Raw genomic sequence first — 15,092 nt, 5'->3', positions numbered from 1 at the left:
AGTTGGGTCACCCAATGAACCTTTGCTCACATATGCTGTAATGCCCGCCCCTGTGCTGGGCCCTGGAAACCCCACAGAGGACCATAGTCTCTTAGTGAAGGTCTGGTGAGGGCGGCCTGCCTGCTCACCAACAGTTTCCAGTTCAAGCCAGTGGGACCTCCTGGTCTTGAAAGGCACCTATCTCTGTTGTTTGTGACCAGATATACACTGCTGGGTGTGTTGAACCTGGTCAAGGCTATTTACTCTTCCATAAAGGCCAGCTGCCTTTTGACATCATTTATTTCTTTTGATCATAGTGGAATTTACAATTGTTTCATTTTGTTTGGGACTGGGGAGGAATCCAGCTATGCCCTGTTCTGTCTGGGTCATTTCTTAGTTGTTGTCTTAGGAAAGCATGGCAAGGTTGACTCCCCACATACTAGAACCTCCCCTTATGATTTTTCTTGGTGTGGCTCCTCAGACACTGTGTTAGTCACACCTGAGCCGGCTGGCAGGCAACTCTGTGACTACTAGTCATTTGAACCATGGTGTAAGTAAGCTTTAGGCTGAGTGAGTGTCTTTGTTTCTTAGTTTGGAATTAATATATTGTTTGTGATGTGTATAGCATGTAGGGCATCTGGACAGGTATAGCATTCATTTGGAAATCAGAGATCATCCTTATCTCTAAAGAATACCTTGGTCATGTCCAGAAACTTAGTACTTTGTCCTAGAAAAAAATAATAATTTTTATATGTATTTAGTCTCTTCTTTACCAGAAAGTTGAATAGCTTAAAGCATTTGAAGGTCACCATAATATGAAGAACTATATTAAAGGGTCGTAGCATTAGGAAGGTTGCCATAAACTCTGGAACATCAGCATGTGTAACCAGTGGTGGGGACCAGCTCATCCTGTGACCTGGGAACTTGATACCAACCAAGTACTACCGAAATCGGGTCCCATAGAGAAAGCCATGGACAAGTTGTTGTGCCATGAACAATGGACAGCAGCTCTCAAGCACCACCAAGTTTAGTTGTTGTTGTGTCTGTCTGTCTGTCTGTTTGTTTGTTTGGAATAGGATCTCACTATGTAGTCCTGGCTGACCTGGAATTTGCTATATATACTAGGTTGGATTCTAACTCACAGAAATATACTTGTTTCTGCCTCATGAATGCTAGGAGTAAAGGTGTGCACCACCACATCCAGCCCAGCTGCAAAATCATACAGGAACCCATTTTTGTGTTTATACAGCCTCCGTGTGCCAAGATCTTGGTTTAGTTGACATATATCCTTTCCTTAAGGCCAGATTCCTAATAGCTAGAATCCAGGAAATTCAGTGGGTTGTGTGATACACACGTGGTCCCATCCTCAGCCTGGATGTTAGCCACAGTTGGTTGTTCTTACCTCCTTTCCCAGTACCCCTCCCCCAGAAGCATGCACCTCAGCCTCATTTAGCCCTTATTTTGCCTGTGCACACAGCCATGGGCTTCATGAAATAAGGGTGTATGTGGAAGCCACATCCCCTGGGTTGGCAACAATGAAGTAAGTGGTGCAGGAAAGCTGTAACCTTTATTGTCACTGTACCTCCATTGGCCTCACTTCTACCTGCTTCTTTTCAGCGACATCCTAGCAACTCGGCGGTCATCACAGAGAGTCTGTCACTCCTTTCAGCATAAAGAAGCAAATTGTCCCTATGTGAGTTCTCGTCATGTTCTTAAAAATTATCACACTACTGCTTTAAGGGGAGATATAATTCACAGTTAGGTGAGTTTTTATTTATTACTATTGGGGTTTGTGGGGTTTTTTCCTGGTTTTTTGTTGTTGATGTTTAGGAAGTTTTTGTTTGTTTGGTTTGGGGTTTGTTTGTTGTTTGTTTGTTTGTTTTTCAGTTCTGGGCTTTGAAACCATGGTTTTGAGCATCCTAGGCAAGCACTACCAGTAGGACTATATCTCCAGCCCTCTGGTTTTTGTTTTGAGATATAGAGTCTTGCTATATAGCCCAGCTGTTTGTATAGAACAGGCTAGACTTGAACTCACAGCACTCCTCTTGTCTCACCTCCCAGCTCAGTATGTGAATTTTGGCACTTGCCCCTATAAACAAGACCTGGAGCACTGGTGTCCATGTTCTCCGCCACCCCTGCCCTTTTGCAGTTATACCCATTTGTTCCCCATTTTCTGCAACAAGTATTCTGATTCCTCTTTGCAAAAGCATTGTATTAACATAAGCATAAAGTATTTAGCCTTTCTAGGGGTTTCTTTAAACTCAGAACACCTTGAAGGCTCAACGCCTGATTGTAATTTTTGTGATTCATTTCTCTTTATTGCCAAGTACCCAGGAGTTGTTATCCATAGCCCTGCATGGGCTACTTGTATTCTGTCAGGATACCAGATGTTTTTCTCTTGTTCTCCTTGGTAGATAGCTTCTTAGGTAGGGTTACTATTGCTATGATATTTCACTATGATCAAAAGCCACTTGAAGAGGAAAGGGTTTATTTGGCTTATACTTCTGCATTATAGTCCTTTACTAAAGGAAGTCATGGCAGGACCTCAAGCAGGGCAGGAAACTAGAAGTGGGAGCTGATGCAGAAGCCACAGGGAGGTACTGATTATTGGCTTGTTCCTCCTGGCTTGCTTATCCTGTTTTCTTACAGAACCCAGAACCCCAGCCCATAAGTGGCCCCATCCGCAATGCCTGCAGCCCTCCCACACCAATCACTAATTAAAAAATACCCTACAAATCTATCGTTAGCCTGATCTTATAGAGGCATTTTCTAAATTGAGATTCTAAATTGAGTCTCTCAGATGATCCCTTGTTAATCACAGCCAGCTCTTCAGCCCCAGCTGACTAGAACCATAGGTTCTTGGTTAAAAATAGCAAATGGCATTAATAGAGTCTTTAACAGACTCTCATCAGCCTCCATGATCAGCATTGTCTTTCAAGTGCCTACAGACCAGCCCACTGAAGTCTCAACACTCAATGACTTTTCTAGTCCGAAGTTCCAAAGTCCTTCCACAGACCTCCCCAAAACAGCACGGGCAAAACAATAACCCCACTCCTGGTATCAGTTTCTGTCTTATGGTTAATATTGCTGTAATGAAATACCGTTACCAAAAGAAACTTGGGGACTTATTTTTCCACATAACTGTTCATCATTGGAGGAAATCAGGACTGGAACTTGGGCAAAGCAAGAAGCTGGAAGCAGGAAATTATGCAGAAGCAATGGAGAAGTTTTGCTTCCTGCTTTCTCTTGACTTGCTCATCTGTTTTCTTACAGAACCCAGTACCAATAATTCACAGATAGCCTCACTCACAATGAGCTGGGCCATCTCACGTCAGTCATTAATTAAGAATATGTCCTACAGGCTTGCCTACAGCCTGATCTTATGGAAGCATTTTCTCATTTGAGACTCCCTCCTCTCAGATGACTCTTTAACTTGTGTCAAATTGACGTAAAACTAGCCAGCACAATAGCTCAGCTTCAACAAAACTGGACTGTACCTTGTGAGGCTCTCTGCCCTCACAAAGCATCTAAAAAGGGTGATGATAGGGCCACAAGTAAATGGGGAAGATACAGAGTCATCCCTACCTCACCAATAGGGACTGTCCTGGTTAGATTTCAGTTTTTGTTTCTTTGTTTTGTGGGCTTGACACAAGCCAGGGTTACATGGGGAGAGGGAACTTCAGTAGAGAAAATGTCACCATCCGATTGTCCCAGAGGCAAGTTATAGGGGCATTTTCTTAATGAATGGTTCGAGAAGGACCCAGCCTACTGCACCCTTGGGCAAAAGGTCATGGGTTGAATAAGAAAGCAGTTGCTAAGCAAGCCTTGAGGAGCAAGCTAGTAAGTGGTGTGCTTCTATGACCTCTCCTTTAGTTCCTGCCTCTGGATTTCCATCACAAGTTCCTGTCCAGATTTCCTTTCATGATAGACTGCAACTGTAAGCTGAAATAACCATTGTCTCCATAAGTTGTTTTTGGTCTTGATAGGGCTGTTTGGTTTGGTTTGGTTTGGTTTGGTTTGGTTTGGTCTGGTTTGGTTTGGTTTTGGTTTTGTTTTTTTCAAGATAGGGTTTCTCTGTGTAGCTCAAGCTGTCCTGGAACTCGTTCTACAGGCCAGGCTGGCTTCGAACTTAGAGATCCACCTGCCTCTACCTTCTGAATACTGGGATTGAAGGTGTGAGCCACTACAACCCAGGTTGGTCTTGCTGTTTTATCACAGTAATAGAAAGCAAACTAAGACAGAGACTGTCTGCCCCGGGCCTTGTGTGAAGAGGCTAACTGAGCATAGGCTCTGGCCTTCTCTGGTGCTATGACTGGTCCCTACCTGGTCTCTGTGTTCAGCATGGGACCTGGGGGAAACATTGGGATGGAAAGCAGGCTTCTCATAAACCACTCCTATCCCCAGTCTGTTATCCTTGATAAATGGTACCAGTACTTTTGGGGGACCTTTATAGACAATGTTTCTAGAACTCCTGAACCCTGACCCTCTGAAGCTCTGTGTCATGCATTAGTGAGACTGTAGTCTAGCTGAGTGCCTGGCTTTTTCTTCTTGGGCCTGAGAAGCTCTGTGTGTTTCCACTGAGTCACAACTGTGTTGGCTTGTGAGTTAAAAATAGACCCTAGGCATCTGTTGAGTGACAAGCCTGTGCTGACTTGACCATTCACTAGAATGCTTATAAATATTTGGAGTTGTTTATGGCTAGGGCCATTTCCTTTCCAGGGCTTCCTTGCCCCACCTCCTGAAGCACAAGGAAGCCATAGCACTGAATGAGTGAGAGCTGGCACATGTTAGACACTCAGGGTGGCATTTTACTGGGAATCACTAAAGTTCAAGATGGTTCCTAGGAGCCGGTAGAGTGTTGAGTCATTTTCTGTAATGATGATTGTGCTGTCCTAAGGGTTCAGCAGGTTTGAAATCAAATAGAACATTAATTAAGTCAGTTCTACTCAGTGGCCCTGGGCCTTATGTTCCAAAACATCCGATTTTCTTTTGTAAACAGGAAAGGTATTTACCTTACCATAATGATTTTCACAAGTAAGTGCTCTGTGTACAATATGAACCAGAGCCCTGGACAGGCTGTCAGTAATGTGGCTGCTAGTATCCTTACAGCAGACATTGCACCTTCACACAGGATACCTAAAAGGTAGATTAAAGCTTCTGAAAGGCCTTGATGTCCAAATGCATAGTCATAACTCCCTTTCAGGTGTTCACATTCCTTTTTGTTGGTCTTCAAACACTACCATGTCCTTAAATAACATTAACAGCTGCCTAAGTAGGGGACTCTCCAGCTGGAGAAAACTATAACTGAGTTTAAAATAGTACCTTGTCCCGGGACTGGAGGAAGGGCCATGTAGGCTCCTGGGTGACAGACAGGTCAGGGAGTATCACCCTCAGGTTTAGCGGAACACAGAGCAGAAGAGGCTCAAAGTGCTGACAGTGGAGGAGCCACATTCTACTAGGCAGGCCAGACTGTCCCTGTCAGAAGTCCTAGGGTATGTATCCCCTACCTCTTGCCCCCTCCAGCCCCTCAACATTGCCCGACTAGAAGTTTTTGACTGTTCCTTAGAAAGAAATATGAAAAAAAAATGGCTCTGAACAGAGCTTGCTCCTCGGGGTTTAGGGATGTCAGAACTTGAAATAAGCAGGTAAGGGAGCCACTGGAGACTTTTCTGAGGATCAAATATGAGGCAGTTCTGTCCCAAGAGACATGGTGGGCAGTTCAGAGAGAAACAGCTATGCTATTAAGTAGATCTTGCTTCTTGTTAAGTCTGTGTTTTGGTTAGGATTTCTATTACTGTGATAAAGACTGTGACCAAAAGCAACTTGGGGAAGAAAGAGTTTATTTTATCTTAAAACTCTCCAAACATTGAGCCAAGGCAGGAATTGGAGCAGAAACTCTGGAAGAGTGCTGCTGATTGACTTGCTCCTGCTGCTGTCTTACACCATCCAGGACCATGATGGGCCTTCCCACATCAATCACTAAATAAGGAAATGCCCCGCAGGCTTGTCCACAGGCCAGTCATTAGAGGCATTCTCACATTTGTGGTTCCCTCTTCGATAACTCTAGCTGTGCCAAGTTGACAAACAAAACTAAACGGAATTTAACTTGTGCCAAGTTGACAAAAAAGCCAATCAGAACAATCCAGAATATAAGTATGTCAGAAGCTGACCTGAGAGTACCTTCTAACAAGAGTCACACAAAAAGGTCAGTTCATCTCTTCAAGGAAAGATACCTAAGGGCCCTTGTGCCCAGAGTGGAGGTTCTCTACATGCTTTAAACTGTGGCCTCTTCCCTGTACAGGTGCCACCATGGAGTCTGACCACTGCTGACTGGCAGCACTGAAAGGGGGACACCATGGCTTCTAGCAGTGCTGAGACCCAGCTCCAGAGGGTCATCCGGGATCTTCAAGGTCTGGCTGAGTGGCTAGTGAACTGGGCTTTGTTTTAAGGAACTTGGACCTGTGCCCTGGATGTTGATAGTCAGAATTCAGCCCTTTCCTCTTTTCCACACACAGTATACATCGTATTGAAATATTTGGTTCTCAGATATCCAGCCTCTATGCAGCTGGGAGGGCTCACCTCACATTCCTCTCAGAGCAGCACCGCTGGTTTGTGAACAAAATCAAATAACACTAGGAGGACTGGGGCTGGTTTCAGTTACTGGTGCTTTAAGTTGCTTAGTTGCCTTTGTTGGGCTTTGGTGAGCTAGGCTTTTAGGGAAAGGAACATTCTCCTCTCTTCAAGCAGGAAAGCAGATGAGGTACTTGAAGCTTTCATGTTGCATCTCCCCACACCATCCCTGACCACTGGAGGCCATTGTCCCATGCGTTTTAGTACCAGGCTTCCTACCTCCCGGCTTCCCAAGGGGGCCACTTGGGTTTGTAGCTCTCCCCATTGGAGAAAGGCAAGAGAGGGGAGTGGACAAACCTGAAGCTAGATAGACCTTGACAGAATAACAGCATTTTTGTGGATTGCAGAAACTCAAGTTTTACCCTTTTAGATGATCTCCCAAGGACCAGATTTTAGTAGGTTTCTCATCCGCCACTCTGCCAGGGTTGATTTTTGTAAGCCTCTGGAGTTCCAGCACATTTACCGTAAGCTGTGCCTGCAGAGGTCACAGTGACACTTCCCTGACAGCCTAGAAGTCCAGGTTCCTGATTGCTTGAACTTGACAAACAAGTAGAAGTCTTGTAGTAAAGGCTGTTGGTCTGGGATAGCCTCGGTGCAGTCCATAGTGTGTGTCTGGGACCAAAACCAACAAGGTCCAACCCATTTTCTCAGATCTGCTCTTTACAGTGCTTTGGGACCTCGCATGGCTGATGCATGTTGAGTGTCCATTATCTGAAAGGTGTTCCAGATTTTGATTTTGATTTTTATATTTTGTAATTTTCTCGGATATTTTGCAATTTTGGAACACTATGCTGGTTGAACATCCCTAATTTAAAACTCTGATAAATGAAATGCACTAAAATCCAAAATCTTTTGAGTCATATTTTGAATGGTGTTTCATGTACATAAGACACCGTTGTGTATACATGTCCATGATACTGATAGTAACTTACGGAATCTTCTTGTTTGGTCCTATGAGGTAGGTGCCCTTGCTGCTACCATTTTGCACAGTGGAGTATCTGACTTTCTTACTATCACAGAACCAGTACGGAACAAAGCTCAGGGTTATATATACACCGTCAGTCTTAGCACGTGACCACATTAGACTTTCATTTTTGTTTTCTTTTGTTTAATTTATACAGACATACAGAGAAAATAAATGACAGTTTGTGCAAATCTGTGTTTGCCATTGGTCCTTAGACGTTTCACCACAAAATGGTCTTTTCTATGTCACAGTGGCTAGTTTTCAAAGAAAGCTTTATGAACCTGTATTAGCTTCACTGAAATTTCACAGTTGTTTCACTAGTCTTGAAACCTACATCCTGTCATCAAACCCAGCCAACAAACAAGGGAAGCAATCCTCACACTGGAGAGGTAAAAGGCCCAGTGTCTACTTAGAGCTCTGCTGCTCACCAGCAGGATCCTTCATCCATAAAATGGGGGTGATAATAAGAGATTTCCTGGATTCTATGTTGTATTTAATTTTTTCATCTTTTCTTAGTGCTAAAATTAGAGCGCATATTGCATAATATCCCTTTTAGGGTTTTTTTTTTTTTTTATCACAAAGCAAAACGGACTTTATCCTGGCCATTTTCTTGCCCTTCACTGTCCCAAGTCTGTCTTGTTTTGTGACACTGCAGTTGACTAATCCACATAGCAACCATTTGGTAACTGGCTGTGTATACGTATAGTTCTAGCTTGGTGGTGGATTCACGAGGATGAATATTTACAAACCCTGTGTGTTTCTAAGGTGACCACCACTGACCACTTATCCTAGTGCTTCCTGGTGTTATTTCTGCTCTCTCAGACTTACTTTTCAGTACATCTCAGATGCATGCTAGTTTTAGGACTGTTGAAATGTAAAGTAAATATATTTGTCTCTCTAGTCACATGTTCCTGTCTGTTGTCTTAAAGATGCAGTGACAGAACTAAGCAATGAATTTAAAGAAGGAGGAGAACCGATCACAGATGACAGCACCAGCTTGCACAAGTTTTCTTATAAACTTGAGTATCTTCTGCAAGTAAGTGGCATCTGTCATGTGTTGGTTTTGTCACGGTAGTCTTTTGTTCCCTATGTGAGTGACTTCTGTTGGTTTCCAGGATGTGGTTCAGAAAGCACAGTGGAGCAGTTAAGCCCTTGTGGTAAGACCAAAAGTCAGAGCAGTCGTAAGAGCTTGGTCCTCCTGTGCGAGTCAGCACGTTCTGGGAACTGAAAACATTCCCCTAAGATTTAAACCATCTTAAAACAAGTAACAGGCCTGTCCAACAAAGCTCTTAACTGTAGGGTAGGGTTACTTACACCCTTTGAGAACCTGTTGCACCCTGTGGTGTCACCCTTATAGAAGACACAATGTGTGTACACAAGCCAGAGAGAAAGGTGATTTCCAGGAGTGCAGACTCTGGAAGTCATTTAAGGGCTATTGCAGAACCTTGCTCCTCAAGCATGGTTACTGTGGAGCTGGCTGAATCAGGGTTAGTCAGGCAAACATTCTTTTTTTCTCTCTCTTGGTTTTTCAAGACAGGTTTTCTCTGTGTAGCTTTGAAGCCTGTCCTGGAACTTGCTCTGTTGACCAGAATGGCTTTGAACTCACAGAGATCCACCTGCCTCCACCTCCCAAGTGCTAGGATTAAAGGCTTGTGCTAACACCTGCCCGGCCACATTCTTTCAACGTTTTCATGGTGTGACTTTTGTGTCTGCTTAATTTGACCCAGACAACTCTGCTGATTTAGGAAGCACATACTTTTGAAATAGGCAGGAAAGAAATGGACCTGCAGTTATTTTACCACAATTGTATGAGGCATTACATACTCTGATTTGCCAATAAATTAAAGTAAGACCATCAAGAGACCTCCCTCAGTTCCTGTTCCCAGGAAACTAGTTTTATTTATTGTGTTAAGAGAGCATGAACAGCTGTGGGCTCAGACTTCCTCTCTGTTCCTTTTTTGCCCAGTTTGATCAGAAGGAGAAGGCTAGCCTCCTGGGTAGCAAGAAGGACTACTGGGATTACTTCTGTGCGTGCCTAGCCAAGGTGAAGGGAGCAAATGATGGGATCCGATTTGTCAAGTCCATCTCTGAGGTAAACTGAGCCATGAAGAGAAGAACACCTGTCTAACACTGGCCTGCCTAAACCTTCTTTGTGGACACCTCTTCTATAAATAGCTAGATGTAGCATGAAGTCTGTGGGTGGCCAAGAAGACAAGAAATCTAGTCAAGGCACACTGGGTGCCTGTTATATGATTCAGACTCAAGGAAACTAGTTGAGATTGGACTAAGCAGAAATGGGCTGGGTCCCAAATGTTAGTTCCCAACTGGACTATCCACACTGGAAAGTCTGTTCATGGCACCCTGTGGAAGTGTGCAACACTACTTCCCTTTTTAAAAAAAGTCATTTTCTCTAGAGTTGCTAGGTCAGGGGACTTACATAACAATTATTTAGGTAAAGGCATTTGCCACCAAAGTGTCATCCCTAGAACTCACATGGTTGAAAGAGATTACAGACTCCTGCAGATTGGCCTCCCCACATGTGCCATGACACATACATGACCTACACACACACACATACCATACACACAAAACAAGTGAGTGAATGAATGAATAAATGAATAAATAAATAAATAAATAAATGCAAGCAAGCTCAAAAAATTTTAAAGTTTCTGGGCTACTACTTTTCCAGCAGTTTGGTCAGGAAACTTAGATTTGAAGTGAGGAGAGTAAGGTGGGGTCTCAAGGATATTTCTTACCATGCAGAGCTGCTAAGTAACTTCCTTTATCCCCTGGGTTTGTCTTACTACAAACTTCTAAAGAAATACAAACACACCACAGCATACTACACACCCTTCTTCCTTTGTGGATCCTAATTTGCAATCCTGTCTGGAGACCTCTGTGGTAGTCCCTTTAATCCATTTATCTTGGGTGCTTTGCCCCAGAAGCTAGAGGGTCCTTTGTTAAGGCCCATAGAGAGTTTGCCCAGCACACCGTGTGGTGAGAATTGTGAGTGTCTAAACCTCAGATGGTTCCCTTCATACCTCTTTCCCTTCCCCATCCAGTGACTCCCTCTCTCATCAGCCCAGTCAACCCAGAAGTGAAACACACATACATGGCTTATGAACCAGAAATTTAGAGACATGCTAGAAAAGTTTGTGCATTTTGTCTTGTCAGCATCTCTGCCAAGTATGAAATCACTTTAAAGTCAGCCCACAGGCCCTTTGGCTGGCCTCAAAGGCCACAGTGTTGGCTTGTTAAGTGTTCTAGCAATAGCACTCCCAGGAATACTAGCTGAAGCCACAGTGTTTCTTCTTTTTTTGAGACAGGGTTTTCCTGTAGCTTTGGACCCAGTCCTGGACCTAGCTCTTGTAAACCAGGCTAGCCTCAAACTCACAGAGATCCACCCACCTCTGCCTCCCCGAGTGCTGGTATTAAAGGCGTGCACCACCACCGCCCGGCTATGGTGTTTGTTCTTATAGACGGAAACAGTATTAAGCACAGCGACATCAGGGGCTCAGTGATTTCTTCCAGCTGCTCTTTCTGACTCTAGGCAAGTAAGGAAAGATGGCAATTCTGAAGTGTTTGTCCTGATTATATCTTTAATGTCACTGTGGTGTGGTTTGGTCTTGTGAGGTTGGTGAGAAACCAAAGTTCATGATGTAGAGCAGTGTTTAATATTTCAGAAATCTAGAAAGATTCCCACTTCACCCTCTTCTCCCATTTTATCATCACTGAAGCCTTCAATTGTATGACTTTGGGCAAATGAAGTCTAACAAAAAGATAGTCTTCATTCCTAGGGTCATGAAGCGTTTTCTAAAACAATCTACTTTTTTAGCTGTTTTTTTCCTCTCTTCATAATGCATTCAGACCTTTTGAGGCCACGCAGATAGAATTTAAAGAAGTTAAGAAAGCTGTGTGCTGACTTCTGGCTTGCTCATGCAGGTTTTAGAGGTATTGTGGGCCAGTCTGCTCCAGGCTCATGGCACAGTGGTCTGGTTTAAAGCAGAGGCAGCCATGTTCCTTGCAGGTCTCCCATCCTGTGCTGCTGTTGTGTGCCTTCTTCAGCGTGGTATATATGAGATGCCAAGAATGCCAGGAATTGAGTAATAAAAGCTGACCTATGATCTGAAACATTTTTTAAAGGGGGTATGTAGATGCTTTCATTTTCAGTACAAAGGAAATATTTCTTTTCCTGAAGAACATTTATAAAGTCCCTTTAAAGTAAGTAGCTAGCTCCCTTATATAATCATCTGTTCAGCTAATGAGCTCAAATGTTACCATTTTAAGAAGTTTTACTGTCATGTAGGAGGAATAAGGACTCACTCCTGCTTGGAGAGCTTACAGACAAGAGTAGTTTTGTGGGCAGAGGTCTGATTAGATTCCACCATTACTCCAGTTTTGGGGTATGTGGGTGGCCACCTTGCTGAGCTGTCTTTGGCTGCCCAGGTGTCCCCACTAAGCATCGAGGTTGTCCTCTAAACACCGATTGAGGTGACTGTTTGGAAGCATCCCTTAGTGCTTTATATCCAGTCAGTCTTCTGCCCGCCTCCGTTTAAGCCATGTGATGATACATGGAGAAATGTCTTATGACGTCCGTCGTTCATGAGGTTTCGTGTCTTTTAAAATCACCTCATATTATTTCTTTGAATCATCAGTAAGAATGATTCAAAGTAAGAAATACCTCTGAGTTAAAGATGTTAGCTGCTACTGGGATGTTTACAGCACTATTGGTGCCTTATTGGTGTGCCACATACTTCCTGTCTCAATCCAGTATAGTAAGATAAGAACCTTTTTGACCAGACTACTGTCATCCCTCTCCTACCACATTCTGAGTGTTGGCCCTGCTTTCTCTATGCAGAGCCAAAATACCTATGGTAGATTCAGTGTGTTTTGAATGCCTGACCACTTCTGGGATTGATATATTAGGATTATGAATCTTAATTTTCAAGCCTGTCTCAGGTGTCCTCTATGGCAGCGCTCTTTAGCCCACTTGCTCTGGCTGCCATGTGCCAACAGCTAGTAGGGCCCCGCATTGCAGCCTCATTGCAGAGTCTGCCCAGCATACCATGTTGTAAGTGACTAAACCTCAGATGGATCCCTTTATGCTTTTACATGGTTTTGTCATCAAAGTCATTGTGGAGTTGTGGATACCTGACTTCTACTCCTGGTGACAGGACTTCCTATTCTCATCCATAGCACATTGACTAAATGCAGTGAGTTGGATTATCTGAAAAGAAACCAGCCAATTAGGAAAGTATAAACAGATACATGGAAACTGGTTTGTTGTTGTTTTGTTTTGTTTTGTTTTGTTTTTGGCAACAAAGGAAAGTGTTATACATCTGCCGTAACCTTTACAAAGCTCCACTTACACAACTCCACTCTTTCTATTCTTCCCCTTTCTACACATGTTCAAACCAAGCCCCTGAGGCCTCTCTACATGAGCCTCACCCCCTAAACCTTAACCCCAGTACCAACCAAGTTTACCATCCCTTCCTCGTGTAGCTTCTGGGTGAGAAGCCATTCAGTTACCTCCAGATTCCACACCTTACTCCAGATTAAATCAAGGAGTTTCCTGTCTGACTCAGAGATTCTGACAGGAAGAAGAACAAGAGTAACTCCATTCAGTGTACAGGTGTTTGATTCTCATTCATATGTCTTTCTTCACATGTTGGCTGCAGAGTATTCTCAGATAGAGACCTGGGAGAAGCCCGCCCACTTCAGGGTTTACTCTAGAGTGACAGTGCCACATGTTTTGTGGCCTTTGATGGGTATGAGGGCTACCAATGTTGGAGTAGGGTCGGACGGCATGTTTTGTCCTATATGTGGCTTTTGCTAATCCTCTGTGAGGCAAGTGTTTGTCTCGATGTGATCTATGTTTTCAGCTCCGAACATCTCTGGGAAAAGGCAGAGCTTTCATTCGCTACTCTTTGGTGCACCAGAGGTTGGCAGACACTTTGCAGCAGTGCTTCATGAACGCTAAAGTGACCAGGTAATTGCAAGACTGTGCTGCGCTTATGAGCCCCTAGCACCAATGAACAGAAATTATGTCAGTCAGTGGCAGGTGTCTCCAGTTTCTTGTATAGTTATTATTATTTGTATTTCCTCCCAGTCTTTGAGCATGTGCAGTAAAAGGAGTGAAGAGGGGGAATATTTCTCTAGCTCTCTCATATGCTCAATTGGGATACTGGAGCTTGGAGCCAGTGTTCCTGTGTTTTCCCACAAGAATTGCCGGTGTGGTTCTCCTTTACTTAGTCTGGGCTCCCACCTACCACAGAGCCAGGCTCCCTGGTGACTGAAGGATGACTGCTGTGAATCCAGGTTGCCCCTCTGTCAGCGTTTGCACCTCACCAGGACAGTCAGAAAAGGAGAGAGGTGGTCTTGAGTGAGTGAAGGTGAGGGAGCATCAGGGTCATTGCTGCGGATCTGGGCCTCACCAGCCGAACCTCGTTGAGTTGCCCAGCATTTCTTTTCTGCTTCTGCTCTGCCTCTCCTTAGAGATTTAAGTTAATGAAAGAAAGGACTTTTGTAAAAAAACAAAAAAAATGAATAACAGGCAAATGTTTAGCTTTCTTTTGTTTTTGAAAATGTTTCTTTTTCTTTTGTGTGTCAGACTTGTGAGTTAAAAACATTTGTACATTTGATTTGAAGAGTATGTTGTTGTATTTTGTAAAGACTGCCTTAAACAATTCAGCATCACAGACCACAAATATGAAACAAATAATTCTTTAAACTCATCAGTACTATCTTTTTAACTTCTTATTGCTTCATGTGAGATGGATAAACCATAGTAACAATGTACATATAACATTTCTGGATAGACATGTATTCCTTTGCTTTTAATGTCTGAACAGAAGTTAGGAGTGAGCCCAGTGTGTCTTGTTGGATTCTGTGAAAGGAGTAAAAGCTGAGGTCATCTTTCCCAGAGGAACTTTCCTGTCTCCTACAGTCGCCCTTTCTTGGCAAGTTGCCAAGATTTAAGTATCTCATTCTTTGGAGGAAAGAGATATTATATAAATAATAATCATCTAGATCATTGCAACAGTTTCTTTTAAGCAAAGAAAGCTTATTTAAGAACCGGTGGTCCAGCAGTGAAAGAAAAAATGGTTTGCTTGTTTTTTGATTTAGTACCACAGGTTACTGGGTTTGATAAGGCAGAACCACACAGGATGGTCTTGCGTAGATTTATTCTTTGCTTATACTTGTTTCTCCTCAATTCACACAGTGTATGTTTTCTACAGTGACTGGTATTATGCAAGAAGCCCCTTTCTGAAGCCAAAGATGAGCTCTGACATTGTGGGCCAGCTGTATGAGCTGACAGAGGTTCAGTTTGATCTAGCATCAAGGGGATACGACCTGGATGCCGCCTGGCCGACATTTGCTAGGTACTTTGGGGAACTGCTATCTTTAAGAACAAAGGGAAAGAGATGTTCAATGTTTTGAAGACAGTCACCCATCTGCCCAGAAATTGTTCTTACTCAGTAAATTACATATAGCTTCATAACTATTTTTTCTACCGTCC

At 43.4% G+C, this 15,092-nt stretch overlaps 1 protein-coding gene across 5 annotated transcripts in view; it reads left to right on the top strand.

The window, feature by feature from the left end:
• Nucleotides 1-15,092, top strand: part of Fyco1 (FYVE and coiled-coil domain autophagy adaptor 1) — a 66,515-nt gene that overhangs the window by 6,456 nt on the left and 44,967 nt on the right. For 2 of the 5 annotated variants that reach the window (XM_038321468.1, XM_038321469.1), the window contains exons 2-7: nt 1,597-1,672; nt 6,281-6,389; nt 8,503-8,609; nt 9,540-9,665; nt 13,456-13,562; nt 14,812-14,955. In XM_038321468.1, the coding sequence (XP_038177396.1) occupies nt 6,335-6,389; nt 8,503-8,609; nt 9,540-9,665; nt 13,456-13,562; nt 14,812-14,955 (539 nt within the window). In that variant the 5' untranslated portion in view covers nt 1,597-1,672; nt 6,281-6,334. Of the gene's footprint in view, nt 1-1,596; nt 1,742-6,280; nt 6,390-8,502; nt 8,610-9,539; nt 9,666-13,455; nt 13,563-14,795; nt 14,956-15,092 lie in introns of those variants that run through there. The other 3 variants (XM_038321466.1, XM_038321467.1, XM_038321470.1) reach the window with 2 other exon arrangements.

Source organism: Arvicola amphibius, chromosome 3 (genome assembly GCF_903992535.2).
Source record: "Arvicola amphibius chromosome 3, mArvAmp1.2, whole genome shotgun sequence".
NCBI classification, from domain to species: domain Eukaryota; kingdom Metazoa; phylum Chordata; class Mammalia; order Rodentia; family Cricetidae; genus Arvicola; species Arvicola amphibius.
The sequence above is the reverse complement of the archived record's forward strand: the minus strand, read 5'-3'. Positions and strand labels throughout refer to the sequence as shown.